The sequence below is a fragment of the Esox lucius genome, chromosome 15 (assembly GCF_011004845.1).
Source record: "Esox lucius isolate fEsoLuc1 chromosome 15, fEsoLuc1.pri, whole genome shotgun sequence".
Taxonomy (NCBI): Eukaryota; Metazoa; Chordata; class Actinopteri; order Esociformes; family Esocidae; genus Esox; species Esox lucius.
The window spans coordinates 2,902,754-2,921,734 of NC_047583.1; the positions used below are offsets into that span (position 1 = coordinate 2,902,754).

The 18,981-nt window shown below is 47.1% G+C and overlaps 1 protein-coding gene across 3 annotated transcripts in view; it reads left to right on the forward strand.

Moving 5' to 3' along the window:
- The first annotated feature begins 1,326 nt into the window (after positions 1-1,326).
- qkia (QKI, KH domain containing, RNA binding a) overlaps positions 1,327-18,981 on the forward strand; it is a 73,263-nt gene continuing 55,608 nt past the window's right edge. For 2 of the 3 annotated variants that reach the window (XM_010879573.5, XM_010879575.5), the window contains exon 1: positions 1,328-1,776. In XM_010879573.5, the coding sequence (XP_010877875.1) occupies positions 1,632-1,776 (145 nt within the window). In that variant the 5' untranslated portion in view covers positions 1,328-1,631. Of the gene's footprint in view, positions 1,777-18,981 lie in introns of all 3 variants that reach the window. The other variant, XM_010879574.5, reaches the window with a different exon arrangement.

Below are 18,981 nucleotides of genomic sequence, written 5' to 3' on the forward strand. Positions count from 1 at the left end.
TAAAGTCCCAGTTAGCGGAATGAGTGCGAGAGCAGGTTTGGAATCAGGCTCATGAATAATCCAGTGGGTCCAGGGGAAGGACGATGCGATTGGTCAGCTCGGTGTTTGGGCAAACATTAATCTAGTAGAGGCTGTCTCGCCTCTTCGTGCTCTAGTAACTCCTCATGGAGACTTGGGCGCCTGTCAGCTCGACTGAGGCGGAAGGCCAGATAGGAAGCCACGTGAAGCTTTCTTGATCAGGTGTTGCTGGGATTAAACGGATGGAAGACGCGTGCCCAGGGGCTGTGGCAACGTACGTCACATTCCTCCGTTTTCCCACGGATGAGGCTTCTACAGGAGGGCCTGCAGTACAGCTACATGCCGTTGACAACCTCATCAGGGGTTGCTGACACTACATCAGGGTGTGCAGCCCGGCACAGCGTCTTCCTGGGGTTTTGACGGAGAGTGGGTTCCTTCCGTCAAGTATGCCCTGTGATCTAGACTCTCTGGCTGTGTATGCACTGTGAATACATTTTTTGAATTATTTTAATTTCAATTATACATTTTAATAATTATTTTAATTTTAAAACTACCTACTTTCATTTTCAGGCGTCAATTGTGGCACGATTTATGCATATTGTTTTAAGAGATACATTTATTTTTCATTATAGTTTTGCAATTTGATTTTAGTGTGTAAGCATGTGATTCCCTTTATTGGCATGCATAGCCTTCCATTATTAAACAATAAGAAAATTTAACTATATTTGAGAAGATAATTGCTTGAAATAAGTGAAATAACCTGCCAATGGAACAAGACAAACTTAATATTCTTGATATTCAAGGTATATTTTCTAAAACCAAACGAAATTACCTAATACACTTAGCTTGTTTTCCTTATTTTAAGGATGGTTAGATTTTTAATCTGAAAACAAGATAAACATTATAAGATATATTTTTGCAGTGTGTATTTATTACCCTATTTACGCATAGCTGTTAAAGCAGTATATGAATGTGTGCGTGTGTGCGTGTGTGTGTGTGTGGGGGGGGGGTTCATTGAATATAATGATCTCCAAGTGTTAACATATTAAAAAAATCTCCAACGCATTTCATTGTTTGCAACTACTGGAAGATCGTATTTAGAGATATATGCAACCTGTGTACAAAATCTGTAAAAACACTTTAACTCTATTGTCCACAATTGGCTCTTATCTCTATAGATCATACAAGCAACGATAACCATTGGTAGTTCACCACCCTCATGGTGCGGTATCTTGTTCTTATTGGTTATATTGTCAGTCCCTTGAAAGCGCTGCTGGCCAATAGGCTAAAAGGGGGACGAACGGTTTTGGTGAACACTCGCTCGCACTGACAGTGTTGGAATCGGATCGTCCCCGAGCGCGCAGACTAGTAGAAACGAGAGTACACGGCGAACGACTCTTTTGGGAGGAGATAGTGGATATTTTTTTTTTTTTTACCTCTCCGCTCTAACAGCAACAACAAATTAAATCAGATATTGTTCAGAGGGCCGTGTAACTACAGCGATCGAAACGTGGGGGGGAACCAGGGATTTGGTCCGCAAGTTTTTTTTTTTGCATTTTCTTTCTTTTCATAAAGGATTCTGTTGGAGGCTCGCGCACACTTTCGACGCAAAGATGATGGTCGGGGAGATCGAAGTGAAGGAGAGACCGAGGCCGAGTCCCGATTATTTGATGCAATTGTTAAACGAAAAGAAGCTGATGACCAGTTTGCCAAATCTGTGCGGCATCTTTACACACCTTGAGAGGCTTCTCGATGAAGGTAAAACGCGGTCTGGAGAAACCGGGTAGTTGGGAGGGAAAGCGTGACCACGGCACTATCCCCTGGGCTCGGTGGGCATGCTTGCTGCATAGTGGAGCGCAGGCATGTTAGCTACCTAGCGAAGCTATTACAGCTTGCTATCGAGCTGAAGTAATGCATAGCGCAAGACAACTTCTTCTTTTTACTTTACAAAGTGATAACCTATAGGAAATGAAACTAGTTTTGCGTTCCACGCAATTCTGCCATTTATGTCCACACCAAAACTCCACCATGTCTTTGTCTCGTTGGTTTCTGACTTGTGACGACGAAGTGAAAAGTTTTTTTTTTAGCCTGCTAACTAGCTAGCTAGGACCGATAAACTAGATATTTCCTCACTAGTTATTGCTGGACGTTGTAGCCACAAACTGGTCGACATGAGATTTTACTTCTCTCGTTTAGCCTGTTCAATGTAGTTTGAATTGGGGATTTTTGAGAGTTGGTGTTTGATTTATTGTAGCTTAAGTAGTGTCCACGTTCTGTCTAACTCGCCCGGACAGTAGGGTTAACTAGCTAGCTAGGAAACTTGCCTGCCTTCGTGTACAACCATGTTGTAAATACACACGGAAACTGTCTAAAAAAAAAAAAAAGCACAACAATTAACAATTCACCGATAATCAGCTTGGTGTGCTGTGGTAAACACCCAGTATTTGGTTAACAACAATCTGATGGATTTGCACCACATCGGAATGTGCCCCGGCTGTTGCCGTTTAGATTTTCAAACAATGGGCTGTTGAGTTGTTTGCCTTTCAAAGGTTTCCTGCTCCATGCGTTTGGATTGCATGTATATTTCGTTCTATAGCTTACATAAACGCAGCATTTATTTAGTGCGGACAGAAACACCAACGATGATGAGGCAGGAATTGTGCTGCTTTTTGTTTATTTGACGCTGTAGAGTTTTCCTCTACCTGTGCTGTCTTTGTTAGGGCCATTGTCTCCAGACACGTTGTTGTCGCAGCCGACTAGAGAGAGTTCCTATGTGATATCTATAAATTAACTGCTTACATGTATAGTCATTCTGCGGCCCATTTTGTTATTATATATTCTCATGTACAATTCATAACGGGAATGTGGTTTATGTAATTGGGTAGGTGACGCTAGAGAGCGCCACTTCCACCCTCGCGTCCTGTCTTTTTCCATCTGATGTGGACAGCTGCCATTAAGTCACTATTCTAGGAGTAAACACTTGCGTATGTGATATGACTTGTCTTAATATAAAAAGTGGTTACAAAAACGTCCAGCTTTTGTCACCACCAGTGACCCAGAGGTTTAGTTGTACCCCAGTCTGTGCTTAGTTGAAAGTCTGATACTTTGATAAGTTTAGAACCAAAACGTGTCCCCAAGTCAAATGCTTATCTGATGCGTCTGAGCATGTTTTTGCCTGTCAATACAAAGGATTACTATGTCACCACCTTCAAAACGGGTTTTGTTTGCACAGTGACATTCATCAAATAGCCCTGCAATCAGGCTCCACCACCTCTCCCAGTTTATCATCAACCGAGTTTAGAGAAACCTGTAACCTCCTCCAGTTGAGGCATTCCTGAAATGATTGCCCTGTGACAAGCCCCTACTGATCTCACCCCTACCTGCTGTTTGCAGGTCTTTTTCTTTTTTAGTGGAGACACAGGAAATTTGAGAGGCTGGTTTGGGCTTTTTCAACTCTGTGCCCCCCCCCCCCCAGCTCTGGAAACCTGGCCGTGATGCTTGCTCAGCCAGCAGTCCAGTGTTGCTGTAACTTGGGGGGGCTTGTTGTGACTCACATCGTGGGTGGTGTTTTTAGCAGACTGTTTAATGTCCCGTGCCCCACCCACCATTCCCATGCTGCCCTGTGCCCTCTCCAGCCACACCACTATACAGTTTACCGGGGTTACCACAGCAGCGGCCCAAACTATTCCCCTCTGCCAAATGTTTCGTGTGTGTGAGGCTCATATCCCCCATAGCTCTTGGCTGAGTCCTGTCTTTCATCTGGAGCTTTCATGTCACCTCCTGAGTGTGTGTTTCTTAAGTTGAGCGCAAATCTCCCGTCGGTGCAGGGAAATGTGTTAGCGTGGCATTGCAGAATGATCTGGAAGCAAAACATGCGCTGCTCCTGTTTGCCACGCTGGGAAGGCGGCTGTGTGAGGTACCTCTGTCTGCCATTCAGGTTATGCAAATTCTGACCACAGTTTTGCTCAGTGGCAGGGATGAACACTGAAGCCCATTGTGACTTTTGTCTAAGTGGGGAAGGCTTGCAGGCTGCCGTGATTTTGTTTAACCTTTCATGTGAATATTCTTTGGCTCCCTTCGATGTGTTAGATTTTCCACAAATTAGCTTTACAACTCTGGATCTTATTATGGATTCGTATGGAGTTGGTTTATGTAACGACCGGAGATTTTGTTTGGAAGTACAAATTCGGTTTGTAACATTTACTCGGTCACACTTAATTTTATCTATGGGAATGCTTGGGAACATATTTCCCAAAGGAAAAACTTTTTTTTTTGTTGATTTCTCAGTTTATTTGAGAGTCTATTTCTGCCTCAAGTAGATAGTATCACAAATCAATGGTCTCTTGGTGTGAATCCCCGTTACCATGTGTTGTAAGAACCCAGAGGGGGCCTCACCTCAGACACAGGGACATGTACCTTGACCACATGGCAAGGTGCCCCGGCGTCCTGTCCTATCAGGGCCGCTGAAGCGAAGTCGGTGGGGCGATTGGACCAGGCGTTAACATTCTTTCCTGGTCGTCCTTCCTGTAGAGCTCTGCCGACAGCTGCACCTACATAACACACGTTCCCGCGCCATCGCGTGTGTGTGTGTTTGCAGCTGTCTCCATGGTTAGGGGAAGACGACACCCGGAGTGTTACCTCCGTGTAACAACTGTTCCGGCTTAGCTGGCCACGGCGGCGGTGTGTGTGACACCTAGCTCCTTGGGATGATGGTGTGTGTGTGTGTGTGTATGTGTGTTGCACTACACAAGGACGCACAAGGCGATTCCTGTACGCAGCCGTCGTCCTTCCTGGGATGACACGTGCCACGTTTTTCTCTTTTTAACGATCCGCCAGTGACAAGCCAACTAGCAAACTGCACTGCTTTCTGTTGGCAGGAGATGCGACGGGTTTGCAGGGGGTGGTGATGGTCGGGGAGTTGGTTACTCGAGAGCAGGAGTCGGCGCCGTAAATCTGTGTAGACTTGTAACACAGTTTAGTCGTGTCTTTTCATGTTTCTGGCAACCCACTGATTTTTATTTTATTTAATTTTTTAACTCTGTTTAATCTGAATCTGTGTGGTTCAAAGTCCCCCTACTTATCTTCATAAAAAGCTGTTTTGCTCGTTTCTTGAGTCAGTACCACAAACAGAGTATTGCTACAGGTTGTGCGTGGCAACTTATTTCCTTGCGAACTGAGGGTAATGAATAGTCTACAGTGCTTGTTGCTGGTGTTCAGTTTAACTGGACACTAGTTGGCCATTTGTCATTGTTTTAATGGAGGATCTTTTCTTCGGTTCTATTTAGACCACAGTTGTTGTGACAAGTTTAATTTGTCTAACGTTAAACACAACATGTAAATACGATTTAAAATTCCCGCTGGTTTGGGGCAACAGTGCTCTGACCCGACCCAGAAGGCTTAAAAATACACTGGGAATGTAATTTACCTGCCAGCTTACACGGAGCTCTCTGTCAAACAAGTGCGTTTGATTGTGATAGTGCAATTGTTTTGGTGCCGGCGTGAGGTGTTTTTGGTTGCTTCTTATCAGCAAAATGTTTTCTGATCCTTTTAATGGAGCCAGAAGCACTTGGTGTCCCGTGTCACTTCAGACAACTTTAACAGGTGAACAATTTTCACCTGTTAGCTCTGTAAGAAAACGTATCTCTGATGCAAATCTGGCAACAAGTCTTGTTTATCTAAATGGCCATCAGTGTAAACCCTGCGTAGGGTGGTCCCTGGGGACTGTGTCCGAAAGATATTGTTAGATTCTACAGTTCTGTTTTCACGTCGTTCCTCTTTCCACTTTTATTTTCGTGCCACTCCTACTTTAATTTCCTGCTGTAGGGTGAACCTTCTGACCTCCACTAACCTTCGACACACAATCAATTTGCCGTCTAACATGATTGAGTGCCGCTCGCTAAGTAAGACCTCACCTGGGGCTTTGGGAGTCCCGAGCTCTTGGACTACAGAGGTCTGTTGTTCAGGCTGACTCCTATTTTGTGTCGCCGTCCATTCCCGCCCATGCCTCTCCCCCCGCTTACAAGCCGGGGGTTTAGTTAACCACAGCCATTCTTTTAGCGGCTTTACCGGGCAGTAAAGTTGAGTTGCAGGTCTGATTCTCTCCCCGGTCTCTTCCTCTGTCCGCTCCCACCTGGTGATAAATTGGACAGCCTGTGGAGGCGGACAGCGTGAGTGTAGGGACGTCCCAGGCTCTCTCGCTCTCGGTCTCTCCCCTCACTCCCCCCACCCCCATGTATCTGAACCACGCTAGTGATTGTGAGCTCCTACAGACCCCTGGCTCCCATCCCGGGCCTCTCCCATGCCCCGCTGCCACTGATAAAGACATCCACCGACAGGCCGTGCCTGCACCTTTATCTCGGGCCGCAATCCTGCCTGTGCTGGGCCTGCTTATCGCAGCTGCCCCCGCCTGTCACCCAGGCCGGCTGGCGACCGCCTGTTGTTCTTCTGTGTCATTCTAGAAACTACAAAATGGAGGCGCGCGAGGCTTTTAAGTGGGCTGGTTTTCCCTGAGGGCTGCACAGGCCTCGTTGTGGCGTTTCCTTGTCAGAGGGGCTGTGGGTTTGGACTTCATGGTGTCGGGACACGGTGGCGTGTGGGGATGTTGTAATAGTCATGTCACAACAGCCGCTCCGCTTTGACTTTTGGACATTATTATTTTTTTGCTTCGACACCCGTTCCTCCCTGACCTTTGACCCACTCCATGCCGAACCCGGCCAGGAAACGGCCGTTTCAAACTGTACCGTGTCGTTTGTTTGAGACTCTGGGAACAATGAGAACAGCCTGTTCAGACGCTTTGGAAAACGTCTGGGAGAGGAGAAACAAAAAGCCCAAAAGCTCTGCTCTTTTATGTCCCTTTTCCTGTGTAATGTGTTGTTTTCTCAGTGAGCTGCGTCAGTCTCTCCCGTTTCCTGTGACTAATTTGAATCTGGGTTGTAAGGGGCCGTCTGAGACTAGCTGCCTGTTTCTTTCATTCGCTCCTCCCTGGAGCCGTGTTCACATGCGCACGCACGGCTCCACAGGAATGAGGGCCGCCTTCACCTCGTGCATTCCTCGACTGCTTGGAATAGCTCCCCATACACCCCTCTTCTCTTCTTCCTGCTCTTCCTTTATTCCTTTTCTTTCTGGTCTCATATTTGTTTTTTTCTCTCTGTAGTGTGATTCTTTTGAGTCTCTGGGCTGCCTGTCGCTGCAGATGGGCCCTGACAATTAGGCTCCACGGGAATCAGTGAGTTATTTGTCAGTGTTCCCACTGTTCCTCTTTGTTTTTCTCTCAGCACACTGACTGGGGAGGTGAAAAAATGAGCTGAATGCCCGTTCTCTCGCTCTCCCTCTTCCTCTCTGCTTGCATTCTTTTCTTTTTTTTCTGAGGTAAATGGCAAGCATTAGTGGCTAGATGAGGAATTTACGCTAACTTGGCGTGTTAGCCTAAATGCCTTAAGAAGGCATTTGTATTTTTTTTTTGACATACTAAATCTTTGTAATTCAGTGTGATCTATATTAGGGTACATTAACTGGGCCCCATCCTGATATGTCTTGAAGGAAGATGTTCTTTTTTGCAATATTTAGTATTCTTGAAATACCCCCCCCAAGCTTTCTCACTCCCCTCCCCTACGAAAAGGTTTCGATACTCCCTTCTGTCCTCCATAAATGCTATAATAGATCAATTTGCTTGCAGTTTGCAACCTTCGACTTCTCCTCGCAAGGCACACACGGTGATAAATCAGCGATGAATAATTTACCTGTCTGGAAACAGCTTGTGTTGTTTCTGTGACACTCCTTCGATGCGTTTCACGAGGGCGGCTGGGCGTCTTTTTTTTGGGGGGAGGGGTGGGGGGGTGAGTGAGACCGTCATCCATGGCGCTACACCATCAAATATGTACAGTGGATGAGGGTACCGTCCTTACGGCTCGGCAGGTTTCAGCCCGTTGCTCCCGTATCTTCTCATCTTCGGCCTCCCAGTTCCCATACTCTCCTGCCACTGTGTCTGAGGGAGTGCTGTGACCCTGATCTCACCTTGGCGGTTTGAGTGGAACTGCAGCGTAGCCCTCCAAATCCACGTGCCACAGCTGGGTCGTCCTACCTCGGTACCGAGTCCAGGTTTTCGCTCCGCTGAGTTTATTCATTTTAAAAGATCCCAAGGACTGATTGAATTTTTTTCTCTGACCGTGACTTTGGGGTTGAGGACGAGGGCAAAGGTGCCAATAGGCACTGCGCTGTAGCCAGTGTCCTGAACATGGGGGGGTGGTGGGTCTCAGAGTGGGCTGCCGTGTCCCACAGGCTTGCTGTCCTTTGCCCTCTTTATGCTCAGGAGTAAAAACTACTGTATTCTGTTAACTGTAAACATGATGGTACTCAGAGGAAAAGAAGGGGTGCCTCTTCCTCCAGAAGTATTTGTTTAGGTTTTAATTTTTTTCTTGCTACTAGTGAGTTTGCCTGACTGTTATCGGTTTGCGGTCTTTAACTAGATTACAAGCCAACACAATGGCTGTTTTGTGTGATTTGGGGTTTTAATTGGGGAAACAAATGCTCCTTTTAACACCAGTACAGAGAACGGAGGCATTAGCAACATTTCCATGCTGGACAGAAGCGGGAGGTCAGGGGGCCCTGTGAGAGGGTTGGTATGTTACTGTGTTTCACTGAGAATTGATTGTGTTCTCTGAAGGGGGGCGGGGCGGCAAGTCCCCGAATGGGGGGTGCGGGTCACTGAAGGTCGAGGGGAGAGCAAGAGGGAAATAAGTACATGCGCTCGATGAGGTCATCGTACAGGCTGAGGGGAAGGTCCCCCCCGATCCCTCCTCCGCTCATTCCCACACAATGGTCCCAGTGTTGTGGGATGACGGCGTTCCCTGTCCCCAACGTTCCCTGTGCCATCAGTGTCCGCATTAAGCAGGGATAACAACAATTCCCCTGAAGATTTATGTGGTTGCCAGGTAGTGGCTGGGACTGTTCCGCCCCCCGACAGTCGTGGTTGGGCTCCGTGTGTAAAATGCTAAAGTCCTTCCTGTACACCAGTCTCTCTCGTCAACTTTATTTTCTTTCTTTGACAATGCTGTTTTAACCTCATTCCCTGCCCACTCACTCTCCGTTAACCATCCTCTAAATCTGTTCATGAATCGCCTCCCTGACTCCTAATAAAAGCCTCTAGCTACTAACTAATGAGGCCATATGAATTCCATGTACAGTATAGTGTGTTGCATTTGGGGGTTGAAGAGGGGGCAGACTCTCGGTTTTCTGGTTGTAACACACCGTGACCCATGATTTCACTTCAGATTTTCAATTTTTGTCTCCTGAGTACTTCGTGCATTTCATTTGCAGCGCAACTGAATAGTTTTTCAGAAAAAATATTAAATATAGTGTGGTTGGATTTATAATGCAATCTCTCTCCAAAGCTAATGAGCACAAACAAATTAACGGCAATAATCACATCAAAATAGGATTTTATTTTTTATATTAGATATGTACATAACTTGCACCTTAGAATAGTCTAACTTATATAAAGTAATATTTAAATAGTTCTTTCAAATGATTTTGCACTACACCCTATATACCCACCACAGACTTTTATTTTGAAGGCAAAATATTATTGTTGTTGCTGCGAATCTCATGTTGCCTGCATGATGCAATTTCTTTGTAGCTATTGAGTTGGGACGGTTTGCTTCTTACCTTTGTTTGTCGCTAAGACGAGGGCTGCCTTCTTTTTATCGATGTCACAGCCTCTTGCTGACAGTTCAGCACTAATGTGCGCATGCACAGACAACTAGCTTTCTGACCTCACTAATGCCACATTTCCACTGGAGCTTCACCCCGGTACCAGGGCGTGATTTATGCTATTGTTGGCTCTAGAATTTTCTTTTTCAACTATACATTTGGTACCAAGGACTTAAGGAGGGGCTCAGGAGGGGAGGGAGGAGTTAACTCTCAATGCGGTTTGGTTTTCTGGCAATGAAAAATAAAAGGCGATATATATTTATATATATTTTTTTTCTGGTAGTTAAATAACATAAACAATAACACCGTGCCTAGTTTGTTTTATAATACGGCATTTGAACTGAAGTAATAAAACCCATTTCTTTCTCAAACTCCTGTGACCAGCTACTTCACCTATGTGTGACACTGCAACAAAGCCTGTGTATTCATTATTTAGTTTTTTTGGTCAAAACTATATCCACCTTTAATGGTAGGATTTGGGAGGATTTGAGGTAATTTTATGTTATAGGTTCTGCAGGCTACGTCAGTCTCCACGCTCCGTTTTTCTATTGAGTCAATGACATCGTATCGCCATCGGTCGTTCCAACTCTTTCCTTTCGGAGTCTTGGCTTCTCTGTACTGTTGCTTTATTTGGTTGTTAGATCAGATGAAAACCGAGAAGCCTAAAGCAAATGATACACATCGCTATTCAAATGGCACAATGTGCTGCATTTTCCCAGCACGTAACCCGTCAATCCACAAACCCCGCCCTAAGTCCTAAAGGTGCCATTCTGCGGCCGACTGGCGGTGCTCTGTGTCAATGAAAACTAGCTCATGTCCTGCGTTTGTTCAGTTTGGTGTCGAAAGTGTGTAATTGTTGCTCTGGCTAGAGAATGTTCAAACAAAACGCTGTACTGATTTGTTCAGAACTAACCGTGATAATACTGACAGCGCCGTCTGGATCCCCATGGGAACAATGAACGACTGCAGATCTGTTTGGACCTGTTTACGGTGACACTCGACGCGTCTGGTTTCGCCCGTCCGTCTTCCTCGCTCTGTCTGCAGATTTCCACTACACTCTCGCTCTCTTGTTTTCTCCGCTGTCTCTGCTCTCGCATGGCAGCAATTCTGCCTGAGGGGTACATTTCCTGTCTTTCATCTGAAGACCAGCGCTGACAAAGGCCTGTAACGGGGCCCGTCTGTTTGGATTAGCCCTGGGTCAATCGTTCTGCCCAACTGCTGCTCTAGGTCTCTCCGCAGCCCACCCAGTCTCCCCGTGCCCCCCCCCCCCCCCCAATGTTTTGTGTTTTCTGCTTGTTGCTATGACACCCTGACCCAGTTCTGCCACCTCTTCACTGAAACCTGACGTGCTCTTTCTGTTTCGGCTTTTACGACTTCAGCCCAGTGTTTACGTGTGTCTTGTGTGTCAGCATGTACGAGTTCGGTTTGTGTCTCTTCACGACCAGTCTAGGGAAAAGACACTGAAACTGTGTTTGTTCTGGTTGGGCTCTGGGCTGACCCTGGGTGGGCTCTGGGCTGATTAGGACGATCCAGTGGAATCCAGGCAGCCGCCTGAGGCTGTTTTTTAATTCCCATAATCCCCCTCATCTCAGCCGGTTACAATGCAGCCAATGCAGAACAGTGGGTTTTGGCGAGTCCTGGCTACAACCGGTCATGCCAGAGTGCTGCACGGTGACAGAGCTTCCCAGCCTACTGCATGTCACACATCTCAAAGGGACATCCTGTGTTTTGTGTGCTGGTGAAAAGAGCTTGTGGTGGTGGTTGTCAGAGGCCTCTGAGGTGTCATCAACTCCACCCTCCTTCACTGAAGTCCGGGGCTTGGCCCGAAGTGAGAACCAGGCTACTGGGCCGTGGCCGACTGGCACGTGTCAATGGAAACCGAAACATTTCTGGACTTAAGGGGTGAAACACCAGTGTTTGGTACCAGTGGAGGCGAGGCAAAAGTGTTACTCTCCAGCCCCTCTCATCTGCCCCTCTCTAGACTCCAGCCCCACCCATTAAAGCCACAGGAACGTGATAATGAAGACACAAAGTCGTTAGCCCTGCTCTCATCTATACAAACCCACCCAGTGACTCATTGGCCCTGATTCGTGAGCACTTGATGGATGTCCGCCTATTGGAAAGGCACCGATAACATCGCCTCCGTCCCGCCCCATGAAGGAAACCCCATCAACACAGGGACTTATCGCCTGGCTCTGTCCTTTTGATTGGCGTTCTGTCTTTGGGGGGGGGGGGGGGGGTTGTTTTGCACGCCTCGCTCTCCCATAGGTGCCATCTGTCAGCTTACAGCCGGACGCTCCGACTCAGGAACTCTTTACAGCGACCCTGTAACTTTGGGATCCGTGGTCTTTAACCCTGTCAGCTTGGGTTATTCGATCAAGCGTCCCTTCTCGGTTACTGGTCAGATTCTCTGCCTGCTGGGGTTACTGCCGCCACTCGATGATTACCTGTCTGTGGCAGGGACCCCCCCCATTCTGGCAGCTGGTGGTGTTGTGTTCCTGGAGATGGTAGAAAGTGTTGGGGGTGGTTTGGGGAGGAAGCAGAGCAGCGGTTATCTTCTCTGGGCACATTGAGAGGCCTGTTCCTTCCTTCCTCTTCTGACAGCCGGACCTTTCCTGTCATTGTGTGTGTGTCCGTGTGTGTGTGTCCGTGTGTGTGTGTCCGTGTGTGTGTGTCCGTGTGTCCGTGTGTGTGTGTCCGTGTGTGTGTGTGTGTGTGTGTGTGTGTGTCCAAGTTTATATTTCCAGCCTGCCATGGGTGAGGAACAGTTACAAGCAAAGCCTCCAAGTCCAAAACAGCCTACTGTGTATCTGGCCGGGCCGTGTCATTGTCACAACATGAATGTCCTGACTCGCTGGCGACCCCTGAAGGCTTGAAGGAGTCTGGTCGCGCTGACTGACAGCAAAGAGAGGAGAGGCCTTCCCCTGGCCAGGACGCCGTGGTAACTGGCCCTCTGGCTAAAACAATGGGGCCGAGGCCTCTGTCTGCATCTGTCTGTTCCCCTTGAAATCAGCCCTACATCCTGGTTCTTTGCCTGGTCGTTGTCTCAGCGTTCTTCCTGTGTTTCCCTCTGAGGCAGCTGTGTGTGTGTGTGTGTGTGTGTGTGTGTGTCCGTCCTCCTCGTTCAGCCGACGCACTGAACCCTGGGGAAGTAGGTTGAAATAAACCAAGGGAGTGACTCAGTCAGGCCCTCAGCTCAGGTTTCTGGTTTGTTTGTGTGCAGTTTTGTGGCAGGTGACGTCTGAGAGGAGTTCAGAGGTGACCAGAGAATAAACGTCGTCTGTTTGAGTCAAACTGTGTCATTTCTCAGGACTTTGCGTTTCGGCCGTGGTTTTGTTGGTTTGTTAAGTGATCAGGTTTTTCTCCAAACACAGCCAACATGCATAAGCTGGGTTTAGGGGTTTTCTTTTGGGCAGGGCTGTCCTCAATTGAGACTTGACCAGTCTCTTGACTAAATTTAAAACAACAATTTTGTTTTCATATGCGCACCCCCTTTGAGTTTTAATTACCCCCGGCTGTTTATTGCTTTAAGCTGTTCGGTGAAATAACCAACAAGTGTTAAGTCAAGTAGTGTTCACAGGAAAACCAGATATTTAAAAATATTCCTCGTCCTGACTCATCGCAGCTGCTGGCCTTCCTGGATCCAACCGCTATGAGCCGGTTGTTCAATGTTTCTCCTGATGTCACCGAATGAAATCCAAGCACAGATGAAAAATGCTGTCAAACCTGCTGAGTGTCAATTAAAAGGCCCATTCTGGACAGTAGCCTCTAGTTGACAACCCCAAGCTGTTACTGACCTCCACCGTGGCCTAATGCACTTATTGAAGATTCCAAAGCTCAACATGTTGGGGAACGTGCCTGTTCCTCCCCTGAGACAGACATGGGATTTTAATTATTTTAACCAAGAACCTTAACATTTAAATGTATACAATAAACCTTCCATCTTTCTTCAAGTTTCTGATTATATACCCCAGGACTATTTTTATTTGGCCACAACAACCAAGTTTCTAATGGCTTTATTCTCGTAAAAATTCTCTGCTAGACCTACCACAGACACAAGCCTAAGCTTGGCGAATGAATAGAATGTTTTTCTCAAATAGGCCTAATGAAAAGATTACAGAAATTGCTGTCAATGTAACAAACACCGTTGTTTAAAAAATAAAAATAAAGAATATTAAAATAATCCAGGTGAACCATTCAAAGTGCGCTACATAGGATCCTCTCTCACGTTTGCTGACTGTATTTTCACAATAGCACACCTTTTCTCCTTTTCCCTTGCTGAATGATGCCAGGTCCCAGGTGGGGGGAGGGCGGTGGTACTGCGAGTGTCGAAACGAGAATGAGCTGACTACAAGTCCATCCAAACAGAGACGGATGGGCTATGTTTAATTTGAGTAAAATCTCAGGCCCTCCAAGTAATTTTTCGTGGAGAAAAATATTTGAAATGTTAACTAAGAACGTTAACTGCGGATTTCTTCTGGTCTGTTATGCTCGGTTTTATACTCATAGTAGAGTACATATGGCCCGTTTAAATTGTGCTTATATGAAATTAAAAGCCTGGCCTACAGCAGCTGTTACAGTGACTATACTGCCAGTCAGCGTTGTTCAGAGAGTAAACATTCTTAACTTGAACATTAAGAAATAAATTGCCTGTTCTCTTGTTGGCAGATACCTTTAAGCCCCTAATTGACTCCTGTGTGTCTCTCTGGAAAATAAACTTAGACGGCAGAGACCCAGAGGATTAGTTTTTTTGTTCATGTGCGTGTGATGGGGGTTAGGTCTTACTGAACTCATGAGGACCAAATGTCCCAATGAGAGTAGTAAAACCAGAAAAAAATTTGACTTTAGGTTTAGGGTCAAACTTACAATTGATTCTATAGTTAGAATTGGAGTTTCTTTAAGGTCCAGGCGTTGTTGGTTAAGTTTAGGGTTATGGTTAGGCATTACATCTAGGTAAAGTTTAGGCATAAATGTCAATTTATTGAGGTTAGGTTTTGGGTTAGGATTAGTGCAAGGGAGCATGCAGTTTCTATTTTCGTGTGTGTGTGTGTGTGTGTGTGTGTGTGTACTCCAGTGCCCGTGTCAGTACTTGCTGAAGTACCCCACCTGGAGAGTAATGAACGCCAGACCCCCACCCCCCTGCGGCGGCCATTAACAGAGCCCATTACGGCTCGGCATTGAGCCGGCCCCTCCCCATGCTCCCGCTGCAGACCCTCTCTGTGTGGGAAGCAGGCACTCTCACACCTCATTGGGCTGATACCATGCCCCCTACCAGCACCCAGCTTCAGAAAGCAGTTCCACATCATCAAATGTGATCATCCCCCATTCTAATTTTAGTCGCAGGGCTTAATGGCTCTGTGGTGTGACACGGACTCACTACTACTGCCTTGTCTGTTCCCTCCAAATGTCTAAATGCACAAACGCAGTCTTCCTATTGATTTCAAGGCCTTTATGTAGGCTACTGCGTGGAACACTGGAACATTATGTGCATATTTCTTTTAACATACTGAGATCAGGGCAGAACTGTCGGTTCTCTCTTTTTCAAATCATATAACAAGTCTTGTTTTTATGTTATGTTTTCAGGCCTTTCTGTTCTTTTTTTGAGACGGTAGACAACTGGATTTTGCTGATTGGGCAGTGGGTTGAATTCAAATCTATGCTGCAGTGGTATATGTGTGTCTCACACTGAACATCCTGGGACACTGATTGGTTCTCTTGGTTCAGCGGGACTGAATAACCTCCTAGACCCCCCCCCCTCCCCTGACTGTTCAGTCAGCCTCCCCCAGCCACGCCCCAAGTTCCACCTCGCTGCCCTTTGTTTTCTTGCCGACAGGATAGAATGTAATAACCTCAGCAGTCTGCTTTGTTCTGAGCCACTTCACACAGGCCCAGAGATGCAGCCGAGCTGTTAGCTCCACGGCAGTGTATTTCTCCGGTCCTCTTGTGTGTTGCGTTCTGTTGTCATTGTCTGAAGGACACGCTAACCGGCTATGACACGCTCTCCGAGCCGTCACGCCACCGTAACCCGCCGCCGTCACTGCTGAGAGACACATTAAGCCACATCATGTTTGGCAGATTGTCTGCTGCCAGCGCCGGCAACCTCGGAAGCACTGCAGTATTAATAAAGACTGTATCCCTGACTGGCAACGCAACACGAACATGGCCCCAACGCCAAAGCCCCCCCCCCCCCCCCCCCCGGCGCTCTAACTAGGAGGCAGGGGGATGTGCGTTTTGTAGCAAAGGGATTTTAAACCATTTTGTAATTTAATTTGCTGTCCATTCCACTGTAAAGACAAGCCACTCAGTTTTCTGTTTGGCTGAATTACCAGAAGGCAGGTAATCCACGGTGTACCGTTTCCTGGTGTTATTTGCACCATGTTTTCTGAGCTGATTCACGCCAGGTGTGTGTGTGTGGTGTGTGTGGTGTGTTCGTTCAGTGGCTGGAGATCCCTGGCTACAGTACATACTGTAGCATTCGTAGAAGCACCAGCCATGTTCTCAGTCTTTGCGTTAGCCTGTCTCAGGAGGAGTTCTGCCTAATTTGTTTAGCATGCCGAGTGCAAGCAGTTTGCTGTGCGGTTGCTGTTTGTCTCGGTGTGTGAGAGACCTTTTGTGTCACTGTGTGTGCTTGGGATGCAATGGCAAGCGTTGAACGGACAAAACCCAATTTGTGTGCTTTTGTCTTGTTTCCTCCTCCTTGGCTTGCTCTGGGCCCTGGGGGCCAGTGGGGGGGGGGCGATTGAGAGGCCTTGTTACTTTACTCGTTTATTGAGTAGCCTATCTGCTCAAAGACCTGACGACAGAGGTATTTTTATTTTTTTTCTTCCTCTGACTGCTTAGGAGAATCTAGCAAACGTAAATCTCTCCCGGCTGGCCTGAGAAACTGCAGTGTCATTCCTTTCGCTGGCCGTTGAGTGCTTTCAATTTTATTTTATTATTTTTTTTCGGTCTAGCAATTACACTGAACCCAGAGTCAGGGTAGTCTGGGTGAAGTGTGGCTCTGACAGGGTTGTCATTGTCTCCCTGGTCAATGCACATCTTGCACTATTTACTGCAAGCACCTAGGTTTTTGTTTTTTTTAATGCAATGGTGGTTTATATTTGGTCTATTTCCTAATCGCTGGTATAAATTATTTTGAGTATGTGTATATATATTTCCCCCCCCCCATCTTGATGTTAGCTTGGTCTGCTGTGGAAATGCCTTGTTGCTCAACATTAAGTGTTTCTTAAAGAGCAGAGCAATGACAGTTCAGCCTGTGAACAGAAACATCTGCATATAGGCCGCTAAAAGTCAGATTCTGGAGAAATAACGGAAATAAAAAGCAAAAAGGCGTTCGGGCCGTCGAGACAGCTGTGGGTCTGCGATAAGAGCGAAAACGTAAATGTTTTTGTGGCTCATTCACCCGCGTATTTCATTTTTGCCTTTCTGTTTAATAGGCCTTTCTCATGCCATCTTTGGGAAAAGCCTTGAATGTTGAAGTCGAGTGTCTCTTTGGATAGATTTGTCCATGTCCTGAATAAAGGAAGGGGGTGCATTAAGCCCCAGTCCCCCTACTGCTGTTGCTGGAGCTGTGCTTTGTGATAGCTGAAGTGTGCCGCTTCAAAGAAAGGAAAACGTGTATCTCAGCGACAGCTCAGCCACAACTACGCCGGGATTTAAAAAAAAATATTGGCTGTCCTCTACCCGCCCCCCCCCACCGGAAAAATGAATCCGTCCTCACTAACTATTGTTGTGCCTGAGAGGCGGGGGTTATCTCCACCTACATGGGCCAGATGCATGCTGGCCTTTGCCCGTCGCCTCACATTAGCCCCGGAGGGTAGGGACCGGAGCCCCTTTATTCCCTTCTTACCGAATAACGTCCTAGCTCTGGTCTCTTCTCCTAGCTCCGGTCTCTTCTCCTAGCTCCGGTCTCTTCTCCTAGCTCCGGTCTCTTCTCCTAGCTCCGGTCTCTTCTCCTAGCTCCGGTCTCTTCTCCTAGCTCCGGTCTCTTCTCCTAGCTCCGGTCTCTTCTCCTAGCTCCGGTCTCTTCTCCTAGCTCCGGTGCTTCTGCTGTACGCCGAATCCCGACCCCGGGCTTGCCTTGGATTTGACCTTTTTTACGGTAGGAATGCGGGTTGCGTTGGGGTGAAGCTGTTTCCTGTGACGGGCCTCAGAGGTGAACACATTGTGGCCGGGGGGGCAGCGGGTGTGAGGTGGGTCTAGTTGGCGTTTGGGTTCTGCGATCTCAGGTGTAGGGCTTTAGTGGTGGGTTCCGTCAGCTGATTGCTGGTAACTCATCGGATCAGCTGGGAAATATTGCGGCCAAACCGACCAGAACTCCTCCAGGGTGAGACGCACGCACGTTGGTCCCTGATGTGGGGGCTTCGGGAGGTTAGCGGGACGGCACTGGCAGGACGACGGCCTAGCAGCTGAAACGGCCTGATGGAACTCTTTATTTTTAGACATTAATCAGCAGGCGTCCTGGACCTGGTGAGCCTTGTTTGGATCGTCCCTCACTACCCTGAAACCTGATTATATGATTCCCCTCTGATGTCATTTCCTTCTCCCTGTTGGTTTTAAATGGAACGCCGCGGCCCTCCCGCCTTTGGGGAAAACAACCCGTGGTTACCGCGGTTACCCGTTGGCTCAAAAGAAGTGGCCTTCTTTCCGAGACTGTTCCCTTTTTGACTTTTTCGTCAATTGCAAAATGCCATTTAAGAAAAGCTGCCTAAATGTGCCTTTTCCGTGTTGCTGTGTGTCCTCGCTAGGTCAGGACGTCTCATCGTTGTAGTGCCTCGGCTGGACGGCTCCTGGCGTTAAAGGACCTCCGACCATACAAACTATTATAAAAAAAGTTGACTCTGACAGTGACTGGTCAGTGAGGAAGAATTTTTCCCCAAGTTGTGGTTGATGGGAGTTCCTTTGTATGATATGATTATCAGCTGGGAGTATGTCCTGCCCCCGACTGGTTCCTTCTGGCAAATTAAAGACCTGTGATTTACTTGAAAAAAATATTTGCGGTTGTGGAGGTAAAGTTGTGACTGCAGCCTGCCTGAGGGTATGTCATCTTTACACATCTGCCAAGGAAAATGTTCCCTTCCTCTTTTGCTCTTTCCATGACTGAATTCTGCTTTCCTGTCTTTACTCTGGCTTTTGCTAACCTTATGCTGCTGCTGCTGCTACTACTAGTAGTACTGCTGTTACTACAATCACTGATACTACTACTGCTACTACTGCTACTACCACTGCTGTTATTTTTACTGTTGCTGCTGCTAG